The 22,367-nt window shown below is 43.8% G+C and overlaps 1 protein-coding gene across 3 annotated transcripts in view; it reads right to left on the bottom strand.

Annotated features, from left to right (window-relative positions):
- The window catches only part of TBC1D17 (TBC1 domain family member 17), a 149,770-nt gene that overhangs the window by 119,789 nt on the left and 7,614 nt on the right, over window positions 1-22,367 (bottom strand). Inside the window, exon 1 of one of the 3 annotated variants that reach the window (XM_073602202.1) lies at window positions 20,726-20,830. The exons of the other annotated variants lie outside the window; for them this stretch is intronic. Coding sequence (XP_073458303.1) covers window positions 20,726-20,746 — 21 coding nt within the window. The 5' untranslated portion in view covers window positions 20,747-20,830. Of the gene's footprint in view, window positions 1-20,725; window positions 20,831-22,367 lie in introns of those variants that run through there. 3 annotated transcript variants of the gene reach the window in all.

The following is a 22,367-nucleotide window of genomic DNA, read 5'->3' as shown; positions in this document are numbered from 1 at the left end:
GCCCCTTACATTGGTGATCAGTGGGAAGAATGTTCCTTACGTTGGTGGTTATTGGAAAGAATGCTCCTTACATTGGTGATTAGTGGGAAGAATGCTCCTTACATTGGTGATTAGTGGGAAGAATGCTCCTTACATTGTGGGTCAGTGGGAAGAATGCTCCTTACATTGGTGGTCAGTGGGAAGAATGCTCCTTACATTGGTGGTCAGTGGGAAGAATGCTCCTTACATTGGTGGTCAGTGGGAAGAATGCTCCTTACATTGTTGGCCAGTGGGAAGAATGCTCCTTACATTGGTGGTCAGTGGGAAGAATGCTCCTTACTGTGGTGGTCAGTGGGAAGAATGTTCCTTACATTGGTGGTCAGTGGGAAGAATGCTCCTTACATTGGTGGTCAGTGGGAAGAATGCTCCTTACATTGGTGGTCAGTGGGAAGAATGCTCCTTACATTGTTGGCCAGTGGGAAGAATGCTCCTTACATTGTTGGCCAGTGGGAAGAATGCTCCTTACATTGTTGGCCAGTGGGAAGAATGCTCCTTACATTGTTGGCCAGTGGGAAGAATGCCCTTTACATTGGTGGTCAGTGGGAAGAATGCTCCTTACATTGGTGGTTATTGGAAAGAATGCCCTTTACATTGTTGGGCAGTGGGAAGAATGCTTCTTACATTGGTGGTCAGTGGGAAGAATGCTTCTTACATTGGTGGTCAGTGGGAAGAATGCTCTTTACATTGGTGGTCAGTGGGAAGAATGCTCCTTACATTGGTGATCAGTGGGAAGAATGCTTCTTACATTGGTGGTCAGTGGGAAGAATGGTCCTTACATTGGTGATCAGTGAGAAGAATGCTCCTTACATTGGTGGTCAGTGGGAAGAATGCTCCTTACATTGGTGGTCAGTGGGAAGAATGCTCCTTACATTGGTGGTCAGTGGGAAGAATGCTCCTTACATTGGTGGTCAGTGGGAAAAATGCTCCTTACATTGGTGGTCAGTGGGAAGAATGTTCCTTACATTGGTGATTAGTGGGAAGAATGCTCCTTACATTGGTGGTCAGTGGGAAGAATGCTCTTTACATTGGTGGTCAGTGGGAAGAATGCTCCTTACATTGTTGGCCAGTGGGAAGAATGCTCCTTACATTGGTGGTCAGTGGGAAGAATGTTCCTTACATTGGTGATTAGTGGGAAGAATGCTCCTTACATTGGTGGTCAGTGGGAAGAATGCTCCTTACATTGGTGGTCAGTGGGAAGAATGTTCCTTACATTGGTGATTAGTGGGAAGAATGCTCCTTACATTGGGGGTCAGTGGGAAGAATGCCCCTTACTGTGGTGGTCAGAATTACACCCTTACGGAACGCTAAAGGCATGGCACAGGTGTGTTTGCAGCACATTACGATAGACTTGAATGGAAGGAGTTGACAAGTTTCAACTCCCCCCATATTTGACATATATCTTCATTTTTGCTACACAGCGTCGTGAATCAGCACAAAGGCCACATGTTTTTCAAATGTAAACATCTCTGTCCACTGTCCATAGTAGGCTGCTTTAGTAGGCGTTGGAGGAGTGGCAAAAACTGGACTCAAACGCCTGTATCTAATGCCAGGTTGAACAGAGCCTAAGGGCACTTTCACACTGAGCAGCGCCGGGCGTCGGCGGAAAAGCGCCACTTGTCGTTTTTCGGCCGCTAGCAGGGCGCTTTTAACCCCCGCCACCTACCCCAAAAACTGGAGTTAGACTTACCGGTAACTCCTTTTCCAGTGGTCTTCCAGGACAGCCCTTCGAGAGATGGAGTCCCTCCCATCGACCCAGGAAACACATTGCCAAAACAGTTCAAAAGGCGGTCCCTCAGGTCCCTGGCCAGTCATTTACCAAGAACCGAAGGATGGAACTGCAAAAACATAACCATAACAGGTAATAATGTTAGTACATTAACATAATCAAAAAAGGGTGGGATTGTGCTGTCCTGGAAGACCACTGGAAAAGGAGTTACCGGTAAGTCTAACTCCAGTTTTCCCCAGTTGTCTTCCAGGACAGCCCTTGAGAGGATCCCCAAGTACTCACCAGATTAGGGGGGGACCACGGCTTGGAGAACTTTTCTCCCAAAAGCCTGATCCTGACTGGACATTAAGTCTAGTCGATAATGCCTTGTAAAGGTGGAAAAGCTTGACCACGTGGCTGCTTTACATATTTGCTCCGGGGTGGCACCAGCTCTTTCTGCCCAGGATGCTGATAATGCCCTTGTGGAGTGGGCTTTAATACCCCCAGGAGGATCTTTGTTTACTGTCTTATAGCCCTCTGCTATAGCTAGCCTAATCCACCTAGCTATGGTGACTTTAGAAGCTTTTTGCCCCTTACGCTGTCCGGAAAAAAAGAACAAAAAGTGAATCTGAGATTCTGAATGGATTGGTTACCCTAAGATACTCTAGGATACACCTCCTCACATCTAATAAATGAAAACGCTTTTCTTTCTCGTTTGAAGCCTTCTGACAGAAAGAAGGGAGGACAATATCTTGTGACCTATGGAAATTAGATGCCACCTTTGGTAAGAACCCAGGGTCTGTCTTTAGGATGACTCTGTCTTCCAGAATTTGGAGGAAGGGCTCTCTGACAGAGAGAGCTTGGATTTCACTAACTCTGCGTGCTGAAGTGATTGCCACAAGTAACGCTGTCTTGAAAGTGACCAGTCTTAGAGAGGCCTCTAAGATAGGTTCAAAAGGTGACCCCAAAAAAGCCTTTAGAACGACTGATAGATCCCAGGATGGGGCGATGTTAACTCTAATGCCGCGTACACACGGTCGGACTTTTCGTCTACAAAAGTCCGACAGCCTGTCCGACAGACTTCCGACGTACCTTCAGCGGACTTGCGGCAGACTTTCTTACGAACGGACTTGCCTACACACGACCACACAAAAGTCCGACGGATTCGTACGTGATGACGTACACCGGACTAAAATAAGGAAGTTCATAGCCAGTAGCCAATAGCTGCCCTAGCATGGGTTTTTGTCCGTCGGACTAGCACACAGACGAGCGGATTTCGGGGTCCGTACTTACGACGTAAAGATTTGAAGCATGTTTCAAATCTAAAGTCCGTCGGATTTGAGGCTAAAAAAGTCAGTTGAAAGTCCGGAGAAGCCCACACACGATCGGATTACCAGCCAGCTTTAGTCCGTCAGCGTCCGTTGGACTTTTGTAGACGAAAAGTCCGACCGTGTGTACGCGGCATAACTGGTTTGCGTCTGGAGATTGCTTTACAGAACCTAGCAATGAAAGGGTCTTCTTGCAACCTTTTCTCTAAGTACACACTTAAAGCGGGGGTCCACCTATCTATCGTTTTTTTTTTTTTGGAGTTCATTCACAAACTTTTCTTCTCATGATTATCTACTCACATGTTCTGTGTAATAAGTCCGCCTGTGTCCGATTTCGTTGTAAAGAATAATTTATAAAATTCACTGAAGGAGGTTTCCATCTTCATTGTGGGCATTTGAAGCCCACAAGCATGTATTTCCTGGATGCGGTGAATGCTGTGCTCACCGAGATGTTGTGATGATGCTGTTGCACAATGCATGCTGGGAAGCCTGAGACTAGCTCCCAGGGGACTGTGGGAGGTCTGGGAGAGGCTAGAAACATGCCTACTCCCATGGGAGGAAAACCAGGAAGTGCTAAGAAGATTAGAAAAAAAAAAAAAAGGTAATTACGGCGATTTAAATTTTTTTACACAGCATGTCAGCATCTAGGCAAGGAAGAGAATGCATAGAGATAATGTTCAAAATTTGGGTGGAACCCCGCTTTAAGGCCGCTATCTGGACCTTAATAGTACTAGGAGTTAGCCCTTTGTCTATCCCCTCCTGGAGAAACTGTAAGATATTAGCTGTATCCATGTTTACCTCACCTCGGCTGTTCAGCCAGCTGTTAAATTTTCTCCATACTTTCCTGTAAATGGCTTGAGTGACAGGTTTTCTACTCTGTAGCAGGGTCTGAATCACTCTATCAGTCAGGCCCTTGCTCCTTAATATTTCCTCCTCAGTAACCACGCTGAGAGGTTTAGCATGGATACTTGTGGATGAAAGAGAGGTCCCTGAGACAGAAGGTCTGGTCTGCAGGGAAGCCTCAGAGGAGGTTGATCTGTCAACGTTGTGAACCATGGTCTCTTGGGCCAAAACGGTGCCACTAAGATTGAACACGTTTCCTCCACCAGAAACTTCACTAAAACCCTCGGGATGAGGTGAAGCGGAGGAAACGCATACGCTAAACTGAAGGTCCATGGGGTCTGTAAGGCGTCTACTGCCCAGGGCTGAACTCCTGGGTGTAGCAAGCAAAAATTTTGAACTTTTGCATTCTCCTTGTTTGCAAACAGGTCCACTACTGGTTTTCCCCAGTAAGCTGCTATGTAGTTGAACACTTCCGGGTGTAGGGACCATTCTTGATTCGACACTCGTTGTCGACTCAAGAAATCTGCAGTGTTGTTCAGTTCCCCTTTCAGGTGAACTGCAGAGATGGATGCCAGATTGGATTCTGCCCATTGAAACATGCGACTGGCCACCAGCATTAGTCGATAACTTCTGGTGCCTCCTTGCTTGTTTATATAAGCCACAGCTGTCATATTGTCTGAACGGACCTGTAGATGATGACCTTGTATTGTATTCTGAAAGAATAACAGAGCCCTGAGGACAGCTGTTAGTTCCTTCCAATTGGACGAGAGAAGCTTCTCCTCTGACGTCCACCTGCCTTGTTCTCAGTCTGAGTTGAGGTGGGCTCCCCAGCCCCAGCTGCTCGCATCCATAGTTAGTATGGATGTGACAGGAGAGATCCAGAGAACCCCTTTGTTCAAATTCTCTGTCTCCTTCCACCACCAGAGGGAGCGCTTTACTCTGGTGGGGATTGAAATCTCTTCTTCCAGATCCCTGTCTTTTAATTGTTCCAACAGAAACCTCTGAAGGTCTCTTTGGTGGAACCTGGCCCATTGTACAGCTGGAATGGCTGCTGTCATTAGTCCTAAGACCGACATCACCTCCCTTACTGTACACTTGGCGCTGCTTTGAAGAAAAGACATTCTCTGTCGCAGATTCAATATCTTTTCTTCCGGCAGGACTATCCTCTGCTCTACTGACAGGATCTTGTACCCCAAGTACAAAATTTCCTGTGTTGGGGTAGTCTTGGACTTTTCCAGATTGACTATCCACCCCAACTGCCTCAGGCTGAGCTGTGTCAACTCTAGGTCCCGACGAAGTTGTTTCTCCGAATGGGCCGTGAGGAGTAAGTCGTCTAGATATGGAATAATCGTGACTGACTGTAGTCTTAACGGAACTAATGCCTCCCCGAGAACCTTGGTAAAGATTCTCGGGGAGGACGACAGTCCGAAGGGAAGTGCTCTGCACTGGAAATGATAAATTTTGGTGTCTACTGGATCGCCATCCGAAGAAATTTCTGGCATTCCTTCCTTATTGGGATATGCAGATAGGCGTTCCTTAAATCCAGGTTAGCCATGTACACCTCTTTTTGGAGAAGATTCCATATCGAGTAGATGGACTCCATCCGGAATTTTTTGTATCGGATGGAGCGGTTCAGAGGTCGGAGGTTCATGATTAGTCTGAACTTCCCGGACGGCTTTTTTACCACAAAAATGTGCGAGTAAAAAACGTCCCCCTGTTCCTGAATAGGGACTGGTGTCAATACCTCTTGATCCACCATTTCCCCTATTAACAGAGGTAAGGCCTTGGCCTTTTCTGAGTGTCTTGGAAGCTTTGTCACAAGAAACTTTGAGGGTGGATCGCTGTGAAATTCCAGCGCATACCCTCTTTTTATAATGTTTAAGACAAACTCGTTTGAGGTTATCTTTTCCCACTGTGGGAGAAAATTCACTAGCCTTCCTCATACCGGAACCCTGATGTCACTGGGGTTTAGGGTTTGAATTGGGGCAGTTAAAAAGTATGCCCCCTTTCCCTTTCCCTTTTTGTCCTGTCCAATGCTTTTTGGGTTTGAACTCCTCTGACTTGGAGGGTTCCTTTGGGGGACGAAAAAATTTTCTTTGAAAATGTTTCTTTTTAATGGGAAAGGTTTTCTTTTTATCCGCCGTTCTTTCCAAGGCGGTATCTAGTTCAGGCCCGAAGACTTATGCCCCGTACACACGGTCGGATTTTCCGACGGAAAATGTGTGATAGGACCTTGTTGTCGGAAATTCCGACCGTGTGTAGGCTCCATCACACATTTTCCATCGGATTTTCCGACACACAAAGTTTGAGAGCAGGATATAAAATTTTCCGACAACAAAATCCGTTGTCGGAAATTCCGATCGTGTGTACACAAATCCGACGGACATAGTGCCACGCATGCTCAGAATAAATAAAGAAAGCTATTGGCCACTGCCCCGTTTATAGTCCCGACGTACGTGTTTTACGTCACCGCATTTAGAACGATCGGATTTTCCGCCAACTTTGTGTGACCGTGTGTATGCAAGACAAGTTTGAGCCAACATCCGTCGGAAAAAATCCATGGATTTTGTTGTCGGAATGTCCGAACAAAGTCCGACCGTGTGTACGGGGCATAAGTCTCCTGTAAAGGGGACACTGCACAGGCGTGTTTTAGACGGCGTGTCCCCCCCCAAGTTTTCATCCAGACTGACCTCCTGGCTGTGACAGAAAGCGCCGCTGTTTTAGCCGTAAATTTTATGGCATCGGTGGAAGCGTCAGAGATGAAACTTGTCGCCTTAAAAAGCATAGGGAAGGTTTTCAAGAGTTCCCCCCTAGGCGTGCCTGCCTTTAGATGTTCTTCTAGTTGGGATAACCAGAACTCCAGATTCCTGGCAACACAAGAAGTGGCCAGAGCTGGTTTTAAGCCTGCCATAGAAGCATCCCAGGCCCTCTTCTCTTTAAGACTATGTCTGTTTTCCTGTCCATTGGGTCCTTTAAATGACCCATATCCTGAAAAGCAAGGTCAGACTGTTTTGAGACTTTGGACAGAGGGGTGTCTAGTTTAGGATTTTTATTCCAGACCGCCTCTGGGCTCTCATCAAAGGGGAATCTCCTTTTAAGGGAATTTGGGAAGAAGACCTTTTTATCTGGCTCGGCCCACTCCTTGCGGACAAGGTCAGAAAGCACTTTATGTATAGGGAATACCTTAGCTTTCTTTTTCCCCAGAGCCTCGTACATTTTATCATGTCTGGTCAATTGAGTTTCTTCCTCATCAATTTCCAGCATATCATAAATAGCGCTCAACAGCTCGTCTACATCCTCCAGAGACAGCTTGTATTTTGCTGCTTTGTTAGCTACAGCCTGATCCTCATCTTGATCTGAGTCTGCGTCAGAGGATTCAGGGCTAACTAACACGGGGCTACGCTCCCTGACTGTACGGAGCTCCCCAGAACTGGGTGTTGTAAGTCATGGTGAGGAGGGAATCGCAGCTGCTTTACTGGTGGAAGCAGACGTGCCTACATCTGCGATTAACTCGCAGAGAGATTTAAAGGTTGATGCCATCTCATCCTTAAAGGAGCCAAGGAATTTCGCCAAGGGAAAGTCTGCCTCTGTTTTAAGTAAGCCTGCAATACACTGCTTGCATAAGGCTTTGTTAGAGCCTGAGGACAACTTATTTCCACAATTAGGGCACTTTTTGCGGCCTGACTTGTCTTCCCTTGGGGTCTCCTTAGCCTGCAATAAAGAATAAAACGATCTTTAGCATCAAAATTGCTTTAACTTTTAGTAGAAAACACCCGTGCTGCCACCACTGCTGCATAAACCCGGGACTGTGAGATAACCACCACCATGGGGTACTACCAATCCCAGCCTTACAACAAAACCCCAGAAATAAACACAGTAAGGGCTTGCACAGCAGCCTACCTGTGTTTGGCTGGTGCCTGCATCCACCGGAGTGTCCTGGGGATTAGCCTCCATGGTCCCCCTCTCGAGCTCCGGATTCCGCCGCTAGTCCGGTATGGCTGGACGCTGGTCGGGATTTGTAGGCCCAGCGTGGGCTTTTCCCTTCCTCTTTGTGCCTTCAGAGACCCGGAACCGGAAGTCTCGGCACACAGGGATGACGCGGTTCCGCCGGAAATGACGCTCGGTGTCTCCGACCCCCACCGTCCTTACAGCACGGAGCTGAGATGGAAGAAACCATCTACACCGCTCCTGGGGGGAACAAGCATCAACCTGCCACTGGCCACCTAGGCCCTGGAAAGAGGAGGGTAACGGGTCTGCTCCTGTCAGCCGGACGGTACCCGAGCCCAGAAAAAAAGAGGTAGGACTAGTCTGGAGCTGCTGGATAGGACCCGGTCCCCCTGTGCAGCTCCGCTCCCCTCAGGCAGCCCCTGAGAGATAGAGTCCTTCTGACCTGGTTCCTGGCAACATGTTCCTCCGAGGGAGGAAACACAAATGACTGGCCAGGGACCTGAGGGACCGCCTTTTGAACTGTTTTGGCAATGTGTTTCCTGGGTCGATGGGAGGGACTCCATCTCTCAAGGGCTGTCCTGGAAGACAACTGGGGAAAAAGGGTTAAAAGCGACGCTTTGCCAGCATTACGGTGACGCTGCCCATTGATTTCAATGGGCAGGGGCGCTGTAGGAGCGGTGTATACACCTCAAAGATGCTGCTTGCAGGGCTTTTTTGAGCGTCCTGCCAGCGCACCGCTCCAGTGTGAAAGCACTCGGGCTTTCACATTGGAGTGACAGGAGAGGCGCTTGTAAAACGTCTCAAGGTGAAAGGGGTCTTATGCCCCGTACACACGGTCGGATTTTCCGATGGAAAATGTCCAATCGGATCGTGTTGTCGGAAATTCCGACCGTGTGTGGGCTCCATCGGACATTTTCCATCGGATTTTCCGACACACAAAGTTGGAGAGCAGGAGATAAAATTTTCCGACAACAAAATCCGTTGTCGGAAATTCCGATCGTGTGTACACAAATCCGACGGACAAAGTGCCACGCATGCTCAGAATAAATAAAGAGATGAAAGCTATTGGCCACTGCCTCGTTTATAGTCCTGACGTACGTGTTTTACGTCACCGCGTTTAGAACGATCGGATTTTCTGACAACTTTGTGTGACCGTGTGTATGCAAGACAAGTTTGAGCCAACATCCGTAGGAAAAAATCCTAGGATTTTGTTGTCGGAATGTCCGAACAAAGTCCGACCGTGTGTACAGGGCATAAGAGTGCTATCTGAATCCTCCTCTATAGGGAGTCTATATAAAGATAAAATGGGGTACTATTTAAAATACATTTAATGATTTTTTTGGAGTACCTATTTTGGTACAAAGGGGAATTTTATATCTGCATTCCCTTCACTACTACATTGTCACATTGTTCGTGATAGGGGTAAACAACTCAATCTCTGTATTTGAAGACAATACTAAGCTAAGCAGGGCAATAACTTCTCCGCAGGATGTGGAAACCTTGCAAAAAGATCTGAACAAATGAATGGGGTGGGCAACTACATGGCAAATGAGGTTTAAAGCGGAGTTTCACCCAAAAATGGAACTTCCGCTTTAAATGCAGGTGACCCCCTGACATGCCACATTTGGCATGTCATTTTTTTGGGGGAAGGAGCAGGTACCCTGTTTTTACAGGCACCCAGCTCCCACTTCCTCCATTGGCTCTGCAGCACGGGAAGGAAGTTCACCTCTCCTCCCTCCCCCCTGGCAATCTTCTGGGACATGTCACAGGTCCCAGAAGATTGCCCGGCCATTCACAGCGCAGCTCGCGCATGCGCAATGCACACCCGGCTGTGAAGCCACAGCCGGGCGCCCACAGTTAGAATGCCGGCGCCTCAGAGAGGAGGGGGAAAAGAGCGGGGCTTCGTACGCCCGCATCACTGGAACGTGGGACAGGTGAGTGTCTGAATATTAAAAAAGTCAGCAGCTACACTTTTTGTAGCTGCTGACTTTTAAATGGGTGGAACTCCACTTTAATGTGGAAAAATGTAAAATAATGCATTTGGATGGCAAAAATATAAATGCAATCTATACACTGGGGGGAGAACCTCTGGGGGAATCTAGGATTGAAAAGGACCTGGGGGTCCTAATAGATTATAGGCTCAGCAATGGCATGAAATGCTAAGCTGCTGCTAACAAAGCAAACAGAATATTGGCATGCATTAAAAGGGGGATCAACTCCAGAGATAAAACGATAATTCTCCCGCTCTACAAGACTCTGGTCCGGCCGCACCTGGAGTATGCTGTCCGGTTCTGGGCACCAGTCCTCAGGAAGGATGTACTGGAAATGGAGCGAGTACAAAGAAGGGCAACAAAGCTAATAAAGGGTCTGGAGGATATTAGTTATGAGGAAATGTTGCAAGCACTGAACTTATTCTCTCTGGAGAAGAGACGCTTGAGAGGGGATATGATTTCAATTTACAAATACTGTACTGGTGACCCCACAATAGGGATAAAACTTTTCTGCGGAAGAGAGTTTACCAAGACACATGGCCACTCATTAAAATTAGAAGAAAAGAGGTTTAACCTTAAACTACGTAGAGGGTTCTTTACTGTAAGAGCGGCAAGGATGTGGAATTCCCTTCCACAGGCGGTGGTCTCAGCGAGGAGCATCGATAGTTTCAAGAAACTATTAGATAAGCACCTGAACGGCCACAACATACAGGGATATATAATGTAATACTGACATATAATCACACACATAGGTAGGTCTTGATGGACTTGTGTCTTTTTTCAACCTCACCTACTATGTAACAATGATACCTAGGTAATCAGCTCAGAGAAGCTTGCAGTCCCAAAATCTAAATCATGTTTTAGAAAGTCCACAGAAGCAGTGCTGGTCGTCAATTAAGCAGCTACAAGAAGAAATATCCGGGAAGGACGAGGCCTGCAGAGCAGTCTGCTATGATGAAAGGGATCTCCGCTATCCCTCTGGATGTCTCTACACCTTACTTACCACTGCACGAGATTAAATGATGTGAGCAAGAACATCTCTAGAAATGCTGGAGATGATTTCTTTGTGTTTTACTTCGTAGGAGGACTTCTGTAGACGGCTTATCAGCCATCATTAATAAATCTGCACTTGTGGGACAACTGATTATCCCTCATTAGAGCTCACAAAAAAAACCAAACAAACATGGCCATATACAAAATTGCTTGGATCCTTAACCAGTTGCCGACCGCCGCACACCAATATACGTCAGCACAACGGCAGCGGTGGGCAAATGGGCGTACCTGTTTGTCCCCTTTAAGAGCTGGGAATAGCAGGTCGCACCCGCCGTGTACAGTGTGACCATGCCCGCCGGTCTCCCGGCGATCGTGTCACAGAGCCTCAGAACGGGGAAGTGCCTATGTAAACAAGGCATTTCCCCGTTCTGGCTAGTGTCATGACAGAGATCACCGCTCCCTGTCATCGGGAGCGGTGATCGCTGTCAAGTGACTTGAAGCCCAGCTCCCCCCACAGTTAGAATCACTCCCTAGGACACACTTAACCCCTTCATCGCCTCCTAGTGGTTAACCCCTTCACTGCCAGTGTCATTTACACAGTAATCAGTGAATTTTTATAGCACTGATCGCTGTATAAATGACAATGGTCCCAAAATAGTGTCAAAAGTGATGTCCGATGTGTCTGCCATAATGTCACAGTACCGATAAAATAAATAAATAAATAGCAGATCGCCACCATTACTAATGAAAAAAAAAATTAATAAGATAAATGCCATAAAACTATCCTATATTGTAAACGCTATAACTTTTGCGCAACCAATCAATCAATGTACGCTAATTGCGATTTTTTTTTTACCAAAAATATGTAGAAGAATACATATCAGCCGTTTAGGAAAAAAATCGTTCTTTTATATATTTTTGGGGGATATTTATTATAGCAAAAAGTAAAAAATAATGCGTTTTTTTTCAAAATTGTCGTTCTTTTTTTGTTTATAGCGCAAAAAATAAAAACCGCAGAGGCGATCAAATACCACCAAAAGGTTTTATTTATGGGGAAAAAAGGACGTCAATTTTTGTTTGGGTGCAACGTCGCACGACCGCGCAATTGTCAGTTAAAGCGACGCAGTGCCGAATCGCAAAAAGTGCTCTGGTCAGGAAGGGGGTAAAATCTTCCGGGGCTGAAGTGGTTAATAGAACACAACTTTAAAAAAAAAAAAAAACAGTTACAAAAAATGTATTGGGGAGTCGGGCTCATCGATCGGTTAGGTGCTCCTGGAATGGTATTACCGGTCTCTGTGCAGACCAGCAGCGGCAGGAAAGGAAGGTCCGTGGGAGCAGGATGGGTTTTCTTTTTTCTTTGGGTCCTCCATAGCCCAATTTATTTAGTTATGGTTGTAAATCCATGCAGCTTCACACATGCAAAAATGCTCAGGGGGTGCCATTAAGAATTGAAGGGGTTCTAAAGGCAGAAGTTTTTTTTTTTTATCATAATGCATTCTAAAGAATTCCCCTCTTAGTAGTAACCATTGTAGTAAAGAGAACAGACGATGAGCGGTCAGGAGGTTTCACAATGACACAAGCTGATCTGATCACACCACAAGCCCACTCTGATTAAACCCCAGAGGAAGCCAGATACAATTTGTTATCCACAAAAAAAAAAAAATAGATTGCACAGATGACTTGTGCTGTTTGAATGGCTAAAGCAGATTTCTAGGTGACTACAAAGAACAACATGGTGGGGTCCACTAGAGAAAGTGGACAGACCAGTCACAGTAATGTAGGACTTTTACGTTTCCAATTTGATGTGTTTCTAAGCCCTGGTTCACACTGGTGTAATTTGTCATGTGATTTGACAGTTCAAAAATAGCATGACAAGTCGCACCCCATTGCCAGCAATGGAACTATTCAAATTGTTGCAACTCAAGTCGAGCAGCTTTCAAAAAGGTTCCTGCACTACTTTTTGGGGATTTCATTGTGACTTGCATAAACTTCTGTTAAATGAAAAAGTTGCAAACTGCAATGAAATTTAGAGATCCAGATCATTGATCTGCTAAAGTAGCGCAATTTCAAAGCTGCACTGGTGTGAACCATGGCTAAATCCACAGAATCTAAGTGGCTGATAATATTTAGGTAATAACACCAGAAATCCACCATTCTCAACCAGAGATCTGTGGAAAGCCTTGGGTTCCTTAGAGGTTGCCAGCAGTTCCTGGATTTGTGGCTGATTGATAGTGTGGCATTCTGACCACCAATGTAAGGAGCATTCGTCCCACTGACCACCAATGCAAGGAGCATTCTTTCCACTGATCACCAATGTAAGGAACATTCTTCTCACTGATCACCAATGTAAGGAACATTCTTCTCACTGATCACCAATGTAAGGAACATTCTTCCCACTGACCACCAATGTAAGGAGCATTCTTCCCACTGACCACCAATGTAAGGGACTGTCTGGGCTGGGCTCAGCCCTTCCTTCTCAAAGCTGACCGTTTAGCTGTCGGCTAATTCCCAGCTCCTATCTCTCCACAGTGACTCACCTGTTGATGATCCTGCTCGTCAGTCCTGCCTACTTAAGCCGTCCAGTCCAGATGATCTCTGCTTTCTCCTTGGTCACATCTCTAGAGCAGTGTTTCTCAACTCCAGTCCTCAAGGCGCCCCAACAGGTCATGTTTTCAGGATTTCCATTATCTTGCACAGGTGATTTTATCAGTTTCACTTCCTTAGTAATTACCACAGCCGATTCATCTGAGGGAAATCCTGAAAACATGACCTGTTGGGGCGCCTTGAGGACTGGAGTTGAGAAACACTGCTCTAGAGACACTCTCCTGTGTTCCTGTTAAAGACTTGCTTGGCTGACATTCCTTCTGGCTCCAGATTCTGCTTGCTGTTCTACTATGCTTATCTCTGGCTCCCTGGTGTTTTGGCTTGTCTGACTATCCGTTCCGGTTCCTGAAATCTGGCTATGTTTTGACTACATTAACTCTGTTTACCTTTTTTTTATTATTATTATTAAACAAGTGTGATTTAACTGTAATTCTGTCTCAGTCTGATTCATGGTTTCTGACAGGAACATTCTTCCCTCTGACCACCAATGTAAGGAGAATTCTTCCCTCTGACCACCAATGTAAGGAGAATTCTTCCCACTGATGACCAATGTAAGGAGCATTCTTCCCACTGATCACCAATGTAAGGAGCATTCTTCCCACTGATCACCAATGTAAGGAGTATTCTTCCCACCGATTACCAATGTAAGGGGCATTCTTCCCTCTCACCACCAATGTAATGGATTTAGTAAAGCCCAAAAAAAAAAAAAAAAAATATTTCAAAAGGTTTCTAAGAGATAAGACGGGTAAGAGAGGCTAGAAAAGAGGAAGCGATCATTTTTGCTGTGGCCATAAAGTAAACCATTGCAACCACAGCATGTAAACAGTCCCATTCACTGTCATTGCAGCTTAAAGTGCTTCTAAAGCCACAATATTATTTACCGAATTAATTGTATGCATTAAAGCGGTATTAAACCCAAAACCAAGAATCGAATATACTGCAGCTTACCAATCATTAGATGTGGTCGCTGCACCCATTTTAATTTCTCTAGGTTTTTTCCCCTCTCTGTTTCACCTGGTGATCTGGCCAGTACCACACCTCCACACACAGCCCAAAAGATGTTCTTTTGGTGATGAAACGCGTCAGCTGAAGCCTCCCATTGACGTCATCACGTATCAGAAACAAACAGAAGTACATGCTATTCGCCGGCTGGTTAATTTTACTTCTAATACACATTGTTTTTTTTTTTTATATGTGTAAGTGCAATTTTAACTAAACAAGTATAGTTGGCGGTTATTTACACTATGAGGAGTGTCTGTATGCTTATTTTCACATGAATCTGAGATTTTGGGAAACTGGAGGAGCTTATTTGATACATTATTCAGATGGATACCCTTGGGATATGCTGGCGTATACTGGTTGAGCCTTCATTGACCACTCTGAAAAAGGGGGTCATTATGGTCTGGTAAATCCGCATCTATATCATTCCTGGTGAAGGTGGATACTGCTGACACTTTCTATATCCACTTGCTGACCAGTGACCTACCAGTACATCACTGGACCTCAAGTGGTTATAGTAGGACGATGCCTGCAGCTGGATGAATCACCTGGTACCCTTTATTTAGAGTGGTACCAGGTGATGCCTCTGTTTTTTAGGGCTCTTGTAAAAGCAATCCTAGCGGCTAACTACCTGCCGGATTGCCTTTACAAGCCCGCCCCCCTCCGCGGCTTTCTCGTCCGACTGGGAGACCTGAGCGACCAGCCGGCGCTTCCGCTAGTTGATCGTACAAAGCCCAGTTCGGCTTTGATTGACTCTCGGCTATGGTAGCCTGGAAGAGATGACCTGACATCACTTCCAGTTTACCCGGATGTCAACGGCACCATTTTCAAAAACCAAAAGCATTCAAAAACACTGATCATGGTGTTTTGACTGCTTTTAAAGTGATTGTAAACCCTTACACACCACTTTTACCTACAGGTGATCCTATAATAAGTCTTACCTGTAAGTACCGTGAATTTCTCCTAAACTTGCACAGTTTAGGAGATATCTCCTGTATCAGCATGTGCCGACATCATCGGCGATCATCTGCGATGCATACTAGCTCATTATGCCTTTGTCTTGCAGCGTTTTTTTTTTTTTTGTGGGTATACAACCACTTTAACTACTTGCCGCCTGCCCACCGTCAAATAATGGCGGGGCGGTGCGGATCTCGTTCTGGGACAACGTCATATGATGTTCCTGGGTGCGCGCCCCAGGGGGACCAAGATTCTGGGGGACATCAATGTACGCCCTCCCAGAGTTATCGAGCCGCGCTGTGGCCGTCATTCGGCTATAGCGCAGCCGTTACGTAGTTAAAAAGTGTATTTTACAAAAAAAAAAAATTAAAAATAGCGTTTGAAACACCAAACTGCTGCACAAATATCGTGTGACATAAAAAATTGCAAAACCCCCCAATTTATTCAGGATCTCGGCTTTACAAAACATATAATGTTTGGGGGGTTCTAAGAAATTTCTAGAAAAAAATACTGATTGTTACATGTAAACAAAAAAAGTCCCAGAAAAGGCCGATCTGGAAACGGATATTCTCTTGGAAGAAGGAAGAATTGTATTTGTTTTGGACTTTCTCTGGTTTGGAGAACCTTCTTGGACATTATTGGTTTTAATATTCAGTCACGATATTTACACTACAAGAATACTTTATTTAATTATGTATTTATTTCATTGATATCATTATTTGCTGGTTTATTGTTTTTAGCACAACACAGGCAATTTATATTTTGGATATTAGAAGGGATATCTTCTTTTTGTGTTTTGCAGCTTTACTTAATTTTGAGCACAATTTTGTGCAGTTTCCATATCTTTTTTATAACAGGCCTGTATTAGAGTGCCTACACTCTGGATGAAGGAGCACAGGGGGACACGCCATTGGACAGCAGCATTGTCGGTCCGGGGGGGGGGGGATTGTTAGAAGGACTAGCAGATTTAAATACACTAACAAATGGAAACCAAACTCCAGCTCACACTTTCTAATCAGTTACAGCAACACTTGTTTCCTTTTAGGATAAACGTTTTACATGAATAAATAAAAGCGGATTATTTTATTCACCCCTGTCAGTAGTGTTAAGTGGTTTATCATCCATGTAAACTGATATATTCTGCTGGAGAGCTTGTGCTGTAAAAAACAACAGACTTACTGGCTGGATCACCAGATGAAAAAAAGAGAAGAAAGAAAGCCTAAAAAAGAAAAACGACTGCAGCCACCACATCTAAGATTTGCTAGGATGCAATATAATAAATGTTTTTCTTTGGGTTTAATTTTGCTTTAAATGCCTCATTCACATGGCTGATCAGGACCGTACACCACCAGGACTCAGTGTGGATCTCCTGATCACAGGGACATGTGATTGGCTGCGGCCGGGAAGTCTGTCCAGTCGCTCTGCTGTGAAGCCAGCCTTAGGTGAAGCTTTTCTGCTGCTCTTCTCCTGATGGGATGAAGGAGGCCAGAACATGTTTTGTGTTTATTAAGTGTTCTTGCATAGCAAGACCACTTACTGTTATCTCACATATATATTATTCTTATTATTATAGCCAAATTTACCACCCTAACTCCTCCCACAGTTTTTACACTACATAGACAAGTAATATACCGAAACGTGCGGATTGTTCCCGAATGGTGTGCTATTACTTTGTGGAACGTTTCGCCGAATGGTTCACGAAATATCGTCGTTTTTGCGGCGAAATTGGTCCCATAGGAATGAATGGGGAAACTAGAGTGGGAGATGACAAAAGCTGGAAAATCAGAACATGATTTCTAAACTGCCGCCACTCCCTCATTTTCAAGCCCACCTACACAAATCTTATATCAAAACGTTCAGCTATCCCTGCTGCCACTAAACATGTCCACGGCTAAGCCATAGTCCTGATAGTTTTCACAATATGACCATTTGTTTGCAACTCACGCCGTCCATTGACATTCATTGAAACTACACTCTAGCCCCCTCCAAATTTGAAGGGCAATTTCTAAACTGCGACTGTGCCTTCATTTTTAATATTTCAGAGACATACTATACATCAAAATCTAGGTCTGGGTCTTGTGATTCTCACAATATAAAGATCTTCGCTGTAGGATTTATAGTTTTTAAAATACGGCCATTTGTTTAGAGGTCATTTCAGGAAATTTTAGCCATTAATCAGAGTGTACTGTTAGTGTTTGTTTTGTTGCCATGGTTACCAAAGCTTCTGTTATAAACAGGGGGGGAAGGTGGCTGGAGCATCTCAGCTCTGATTACAGAGCCCGGGGGAGGGGACAGACACACCATGTACTGATTTATAATAGAGGAATATGATGGGGCAGTTTTGATGGGGTAATTCTGATGGGGCAGTTTTGATGAAGCAGTATTTGGGAAGCATAAACAGGGCATGAGCGTTGCTAGGAAACAGTGGTTGTAAACACAAGATGCTGAGACACTCCAAATGCATGTGACTTCATCTGCTAGACTTGATAATGCTTGTAGACTCCTCCCACAGTTTTCACACTACAGAGACAAGTAATATACCGAAACGAGCGGATTGTTCCCGATTGGTGTGTTATTACTTTGTGGAATGTTTTGCCGAATGGTCCACGAAATGACGTTTTTGCGGCGAAATTGGTCCCATAGGAATGAATGGCGAAATGTTCAAAACTAGAGTGGGAAGTGACAAAAGCTGACAACCCCATGATCAGCCAAAACATTATGACCGCCCCATGATCAGCCAAAACATTATGACCGCCCCATGTAAAAAAAAAAATATTTTTGAAAAAAAAAAAAATTTTTGAAAAAAGTAAAAAAATAATTTTTGAAAAAAAAAAATATTTTTGAAAAAAAAAAAATTATTTTTGAAAAAAAAATTTCTTTTAAAAAAAAAATTATTTTGAAAAAAAAATATATTTGAAAAAAAAAAATATTTTTGAAAAAAAAAAAATATTTTTGAAAAAAAAAATTACTTTAAAAAAAATAATTTCGAAAAAAAAATTATTTTTGAAATAAAAAAAATTCATTTTTGAAAAAAAAAATTACCTTTGAAAAAAAAAATTACTTTTGAAAAAAAAATCATTTTTGAAGAAAAAAAAATCATTTTTGATTAAAAAAAATTCATTTTTGAAAAAAAAAATTACTTTTGAAAAAAATGTTCAGCTCTTTCAGCGAATGATGGAACTTTTTTACTACTATTTATACTTTTTAAAATATTAAGCTTTTTAACACTTTTCACAGTTACTCAAGCCACTCCACCCCACCCAGTTACTCCGCCCACTCCAGTTGTAGAGGCAAGAACACTTTCACAATTTCCCCAGAAATTGTACCTTTTCTAGTTTCTAATAATCCCCTTTGGGCCTCATTCAGACAGTGAGGTGTGTCTGTGTCTCAGGCCCCTCCCTATGTCACATGTCCATGTACAGAGCCCGCCTCCTGTCATTGATCTGTACAGGTTTCCAATCTACGGCCATATCAGCTGAATGATGTCACAAGCATCCCGCCCCTTTGTTTACATCCAGCAGCAGGGGGGCGGGGAATGTCATGTGGCAGCTGGTTGGTTGGTTGGTTGGCTGGCAGTGGGTGGGAGTGACGGTTTCCTTCCAGGTTCACATCAAACCCGATATCATCCCCAAAAAGGACAGATCTAAACAACCCGTCCAATCTGTATCCAATCAGACAGACCCCTGTACTACATAGCTAATGGTAGATCTAAAGCAGATCGCACAATCACATTGTATAGTGTATGGTCACCATACAATCTGTTTTCAACAATCTCCTTTATATGTACCAACAATGATGTAGTGCAAGGGCCGGTCTGATCATCTAATAGATAGTAGTCGGGTAGTTTAGGTCGGTCCACATATTACATGGTTTTGATAACATCTAAGGCCGACCATACACTATACAATCTCCTTTAGATCTACAATCATCTATGTAGTACAAGAGCCTGACTGATTGGATGCTAATTGAATGGATTGTCTAGGTGTCCCCACATATTACATCGTTTTGGTAAAGCTAAAGGAGATTGTACAATCAGATTGTATGGTGATTGTATAATCAGATTGTATGTTGTATGGAGAGTGTATGACTAGATTGTATCATCAGATTGTGCAATCTCTATACACCATACAATCTGATTGTACAATCTGGTCATACACTCTCCATACATCATACAATCTGATTATACAATCACCATACAATCTGTTCATACACTATTTATACACCATACAATCTGATTGTACAATCTCTATACATCATACAATCTGATTGTACAATAGAAATACAATGTACAATCCCTATACAACATCAAACGGTACAATCACCATACCATCTGGTCATACACGATCCATAAAACATACAATCCGATTGTGCAATCTCTATACACCATACAATCCGATTGTATGGTGTATGGATAGTGTATGACCAGGTGGTATGGTGATTGTACCGTTGATGTTGTACAGAGATTGTACATTGTATTTCTATTTTACAATTAGATTGTATGACCAGATTGTACAATCAGATTGTATGGTGTCTGCAGATTGTACAATCAGATTGTATGGATAGTATGGTGATTGTACAATCAGATTGTATGGTGTCTGCAGATTGTACAATCAGATTGTATGGATAGTATGGTGATTGTACAATCAGATTGTACAGTTGATGATGTATAGGGATTGTACATTGTATTTCTATTGTACACTCAGATTGTATGGTGTCTGCAGATTGTACAATCCGATTGTTTGATGTATGTAGAGTGTATGACCAGATTGTATGGTGTCTGCAGATTGTATGATGTATAGAGATTGTACAATCAGATTGTATGGTGTACTGATAGTGTATGACCAGATGGTATGGTGATTGTACAGTTGATGTTGTATAGGGATTGTACATTGTATTTTTATTGTACACTCAGATTGTATGGTGTCTGCGGATTGTATGGTGTGCTGTAGTAGAGGAGACAATCCCTGGGATTGGGGGGCTCCATCGCTCTCTGTGGTCCTCATGGTGACACAGGGGGAATAATCCATCCCAGATACATGGAGATTCTCCCCTCCCCCCCCCCCCCCCTGTATATACATAACTGTGGAGGAATCACAAGACCGCCGATCACCTGATCATCACTACAACACCGGCCAGCTCCAGGCCTCTACAGCTCCCCCTAGTGGCAGCACTGCGCCTCCTCCTCCTTCTCCTCACTACAACAGGCTCTCGTTCTAAAATCCACCGATCGTCTCAGAATCACATACCGTCACACAGCACACACCGCCCTCCCGGCCCCGATCGCTGGACCCGCTATCCTCCGCAATCACCCAACTCACCTTGCAAGCATCTGACTCCATGACCAGCTAGTCCAAAACTTCCGCGTCTGACACGTCACTTCCGCTCCCCTGACAGCTCGCTCCACCCAGCATAAGCGTTGCCCAGGAAACAGCCCGCCCCCTTGTGTTCCTCTGATTCTTATATCGAGATACACAGTCCCAGTTTTGGCAGCCGTGTCCCTATTAGTCTCTGTGACTGACTGTAAAGTGTTCAAAATGAGGAAGAATAAAACATTTTCTACAAGATCCATTCTTTTTCCGATTTCTGATCTATTCATGGCCATGTAAGGCGAGATTCATACTATTGTGTGTTGGGAACTCGAAACGCGTTGCTGTTAGCAGACATTACATTAGCAAAAACACGCGCGTTTTCAATATGCGGGGGTGCCATGAAGAATCTATGGCATTCCCTTGCATCTGCTAAATAGCAGTGCGTTTTGCCTGTGCGCCGGGAACATGTGCATAATTGCACATAGGTGAACCTAGCCTAAACGGCACCCTCATGCTTTAGAAAAACACCCGCCACCATGCGGTTCCATGCGGCACAATATTAAGAAAAGATTTATTTTTTTCCACTGCAGGTAGGCAGCCATTTAAAATGAATGTGCTGCCCTAACTGCCGAACGCAGGTCGCATAGATCTGAACACAGCCTGCTTTCACACTGCTCAATTGAAAAACGTGTTGAAAACGCATTTGCGTTTTGGATATATTTCTGGTGCTTTTTCTGTTTGGCGCGCACCTTTGTAATATGTAGACACGTGCACTTGGTTTTGTTCCGAACTTAAATACATACGAATTTCCGAATTACAATAGAACCAAATTTAAACAAATCCTTCAAAATAAAGAAAAAAATTTGAATGGAATTCGAATCGATTTGAATATTTTTCAAACCAATTTAGAATTGTATTTGAATAGTTTTTGAATTTGAATAGTTTTTGAATTCCCAAAGAGAATAAAATAGAATAGAAAATAGAGGAATAGAATAGAAAAATATAATAGAATAAAAAAGAATATAAGAGAAAATAAAATAACATAATATAATAGAGTAAAACAGAACAAAATAGAAAATCAAAGAATAGAAAAAAAAAATAGAATAGACTATAATAGAATTGAATAAAAAAAAACAATAGAATAGAATAAAAAGAATATAACCATTTCCCAAAATTCAAATAGAATCAATTCAAATTTGAATAGAATAGAAAAGAATAGATTAGAATAAAAAATAACAGAGTAGTATAGAAAAAAACAACAGAATAGAATAGAATAGTACACTGCGCTGCACCTACCCTGTGGGCAAACTGCAGCAGGGCAGCGTGAAAGCGCTGCACCATTGACACCTCGCATAGTGGGAACTTACATTCCTGCTTGCAATTTTCATGTGATTCCACATTTCGCACTTAGGGCAGCCCATTCATTTCAGTGGGCTGCCCCATGCGCATTTGATGCCCAAAAGAAGCTTCCTGCTCCTTTTTGGACGACAAGCATCATGAGATTTTTAAAGGTGTGTTTTGCCACAATTGCTGTGTGATTCTGTCGTGCAACAATTGTGGCAAAATCACACTGCATGGGGGGGGGGGGGTATTTAGAATGAATTGCACCCAATCGCATGTAGCACATTTTGCAGCGATTGCCACATGGTTT

The sequence above is a fragment of the Aquarana catesbeiana genome, linkage group LG10 (assembly GCF_042186555.1).
Source record: "Aquarana catesbeiana isolate 2022-GZ linkage group LG10, ASM4218655v1, whole genome shotgun sequence".
NCBI lineage: Eukaryota > Metazoa > Chordata > Amphibia > Anura > Ranidae > Aquarana > Aquarana catesbeiana.
Note: the sequence above shows the minus strand (reverse complement) of the source record. Positions and strands in the feature narration are given on the sequence as shown.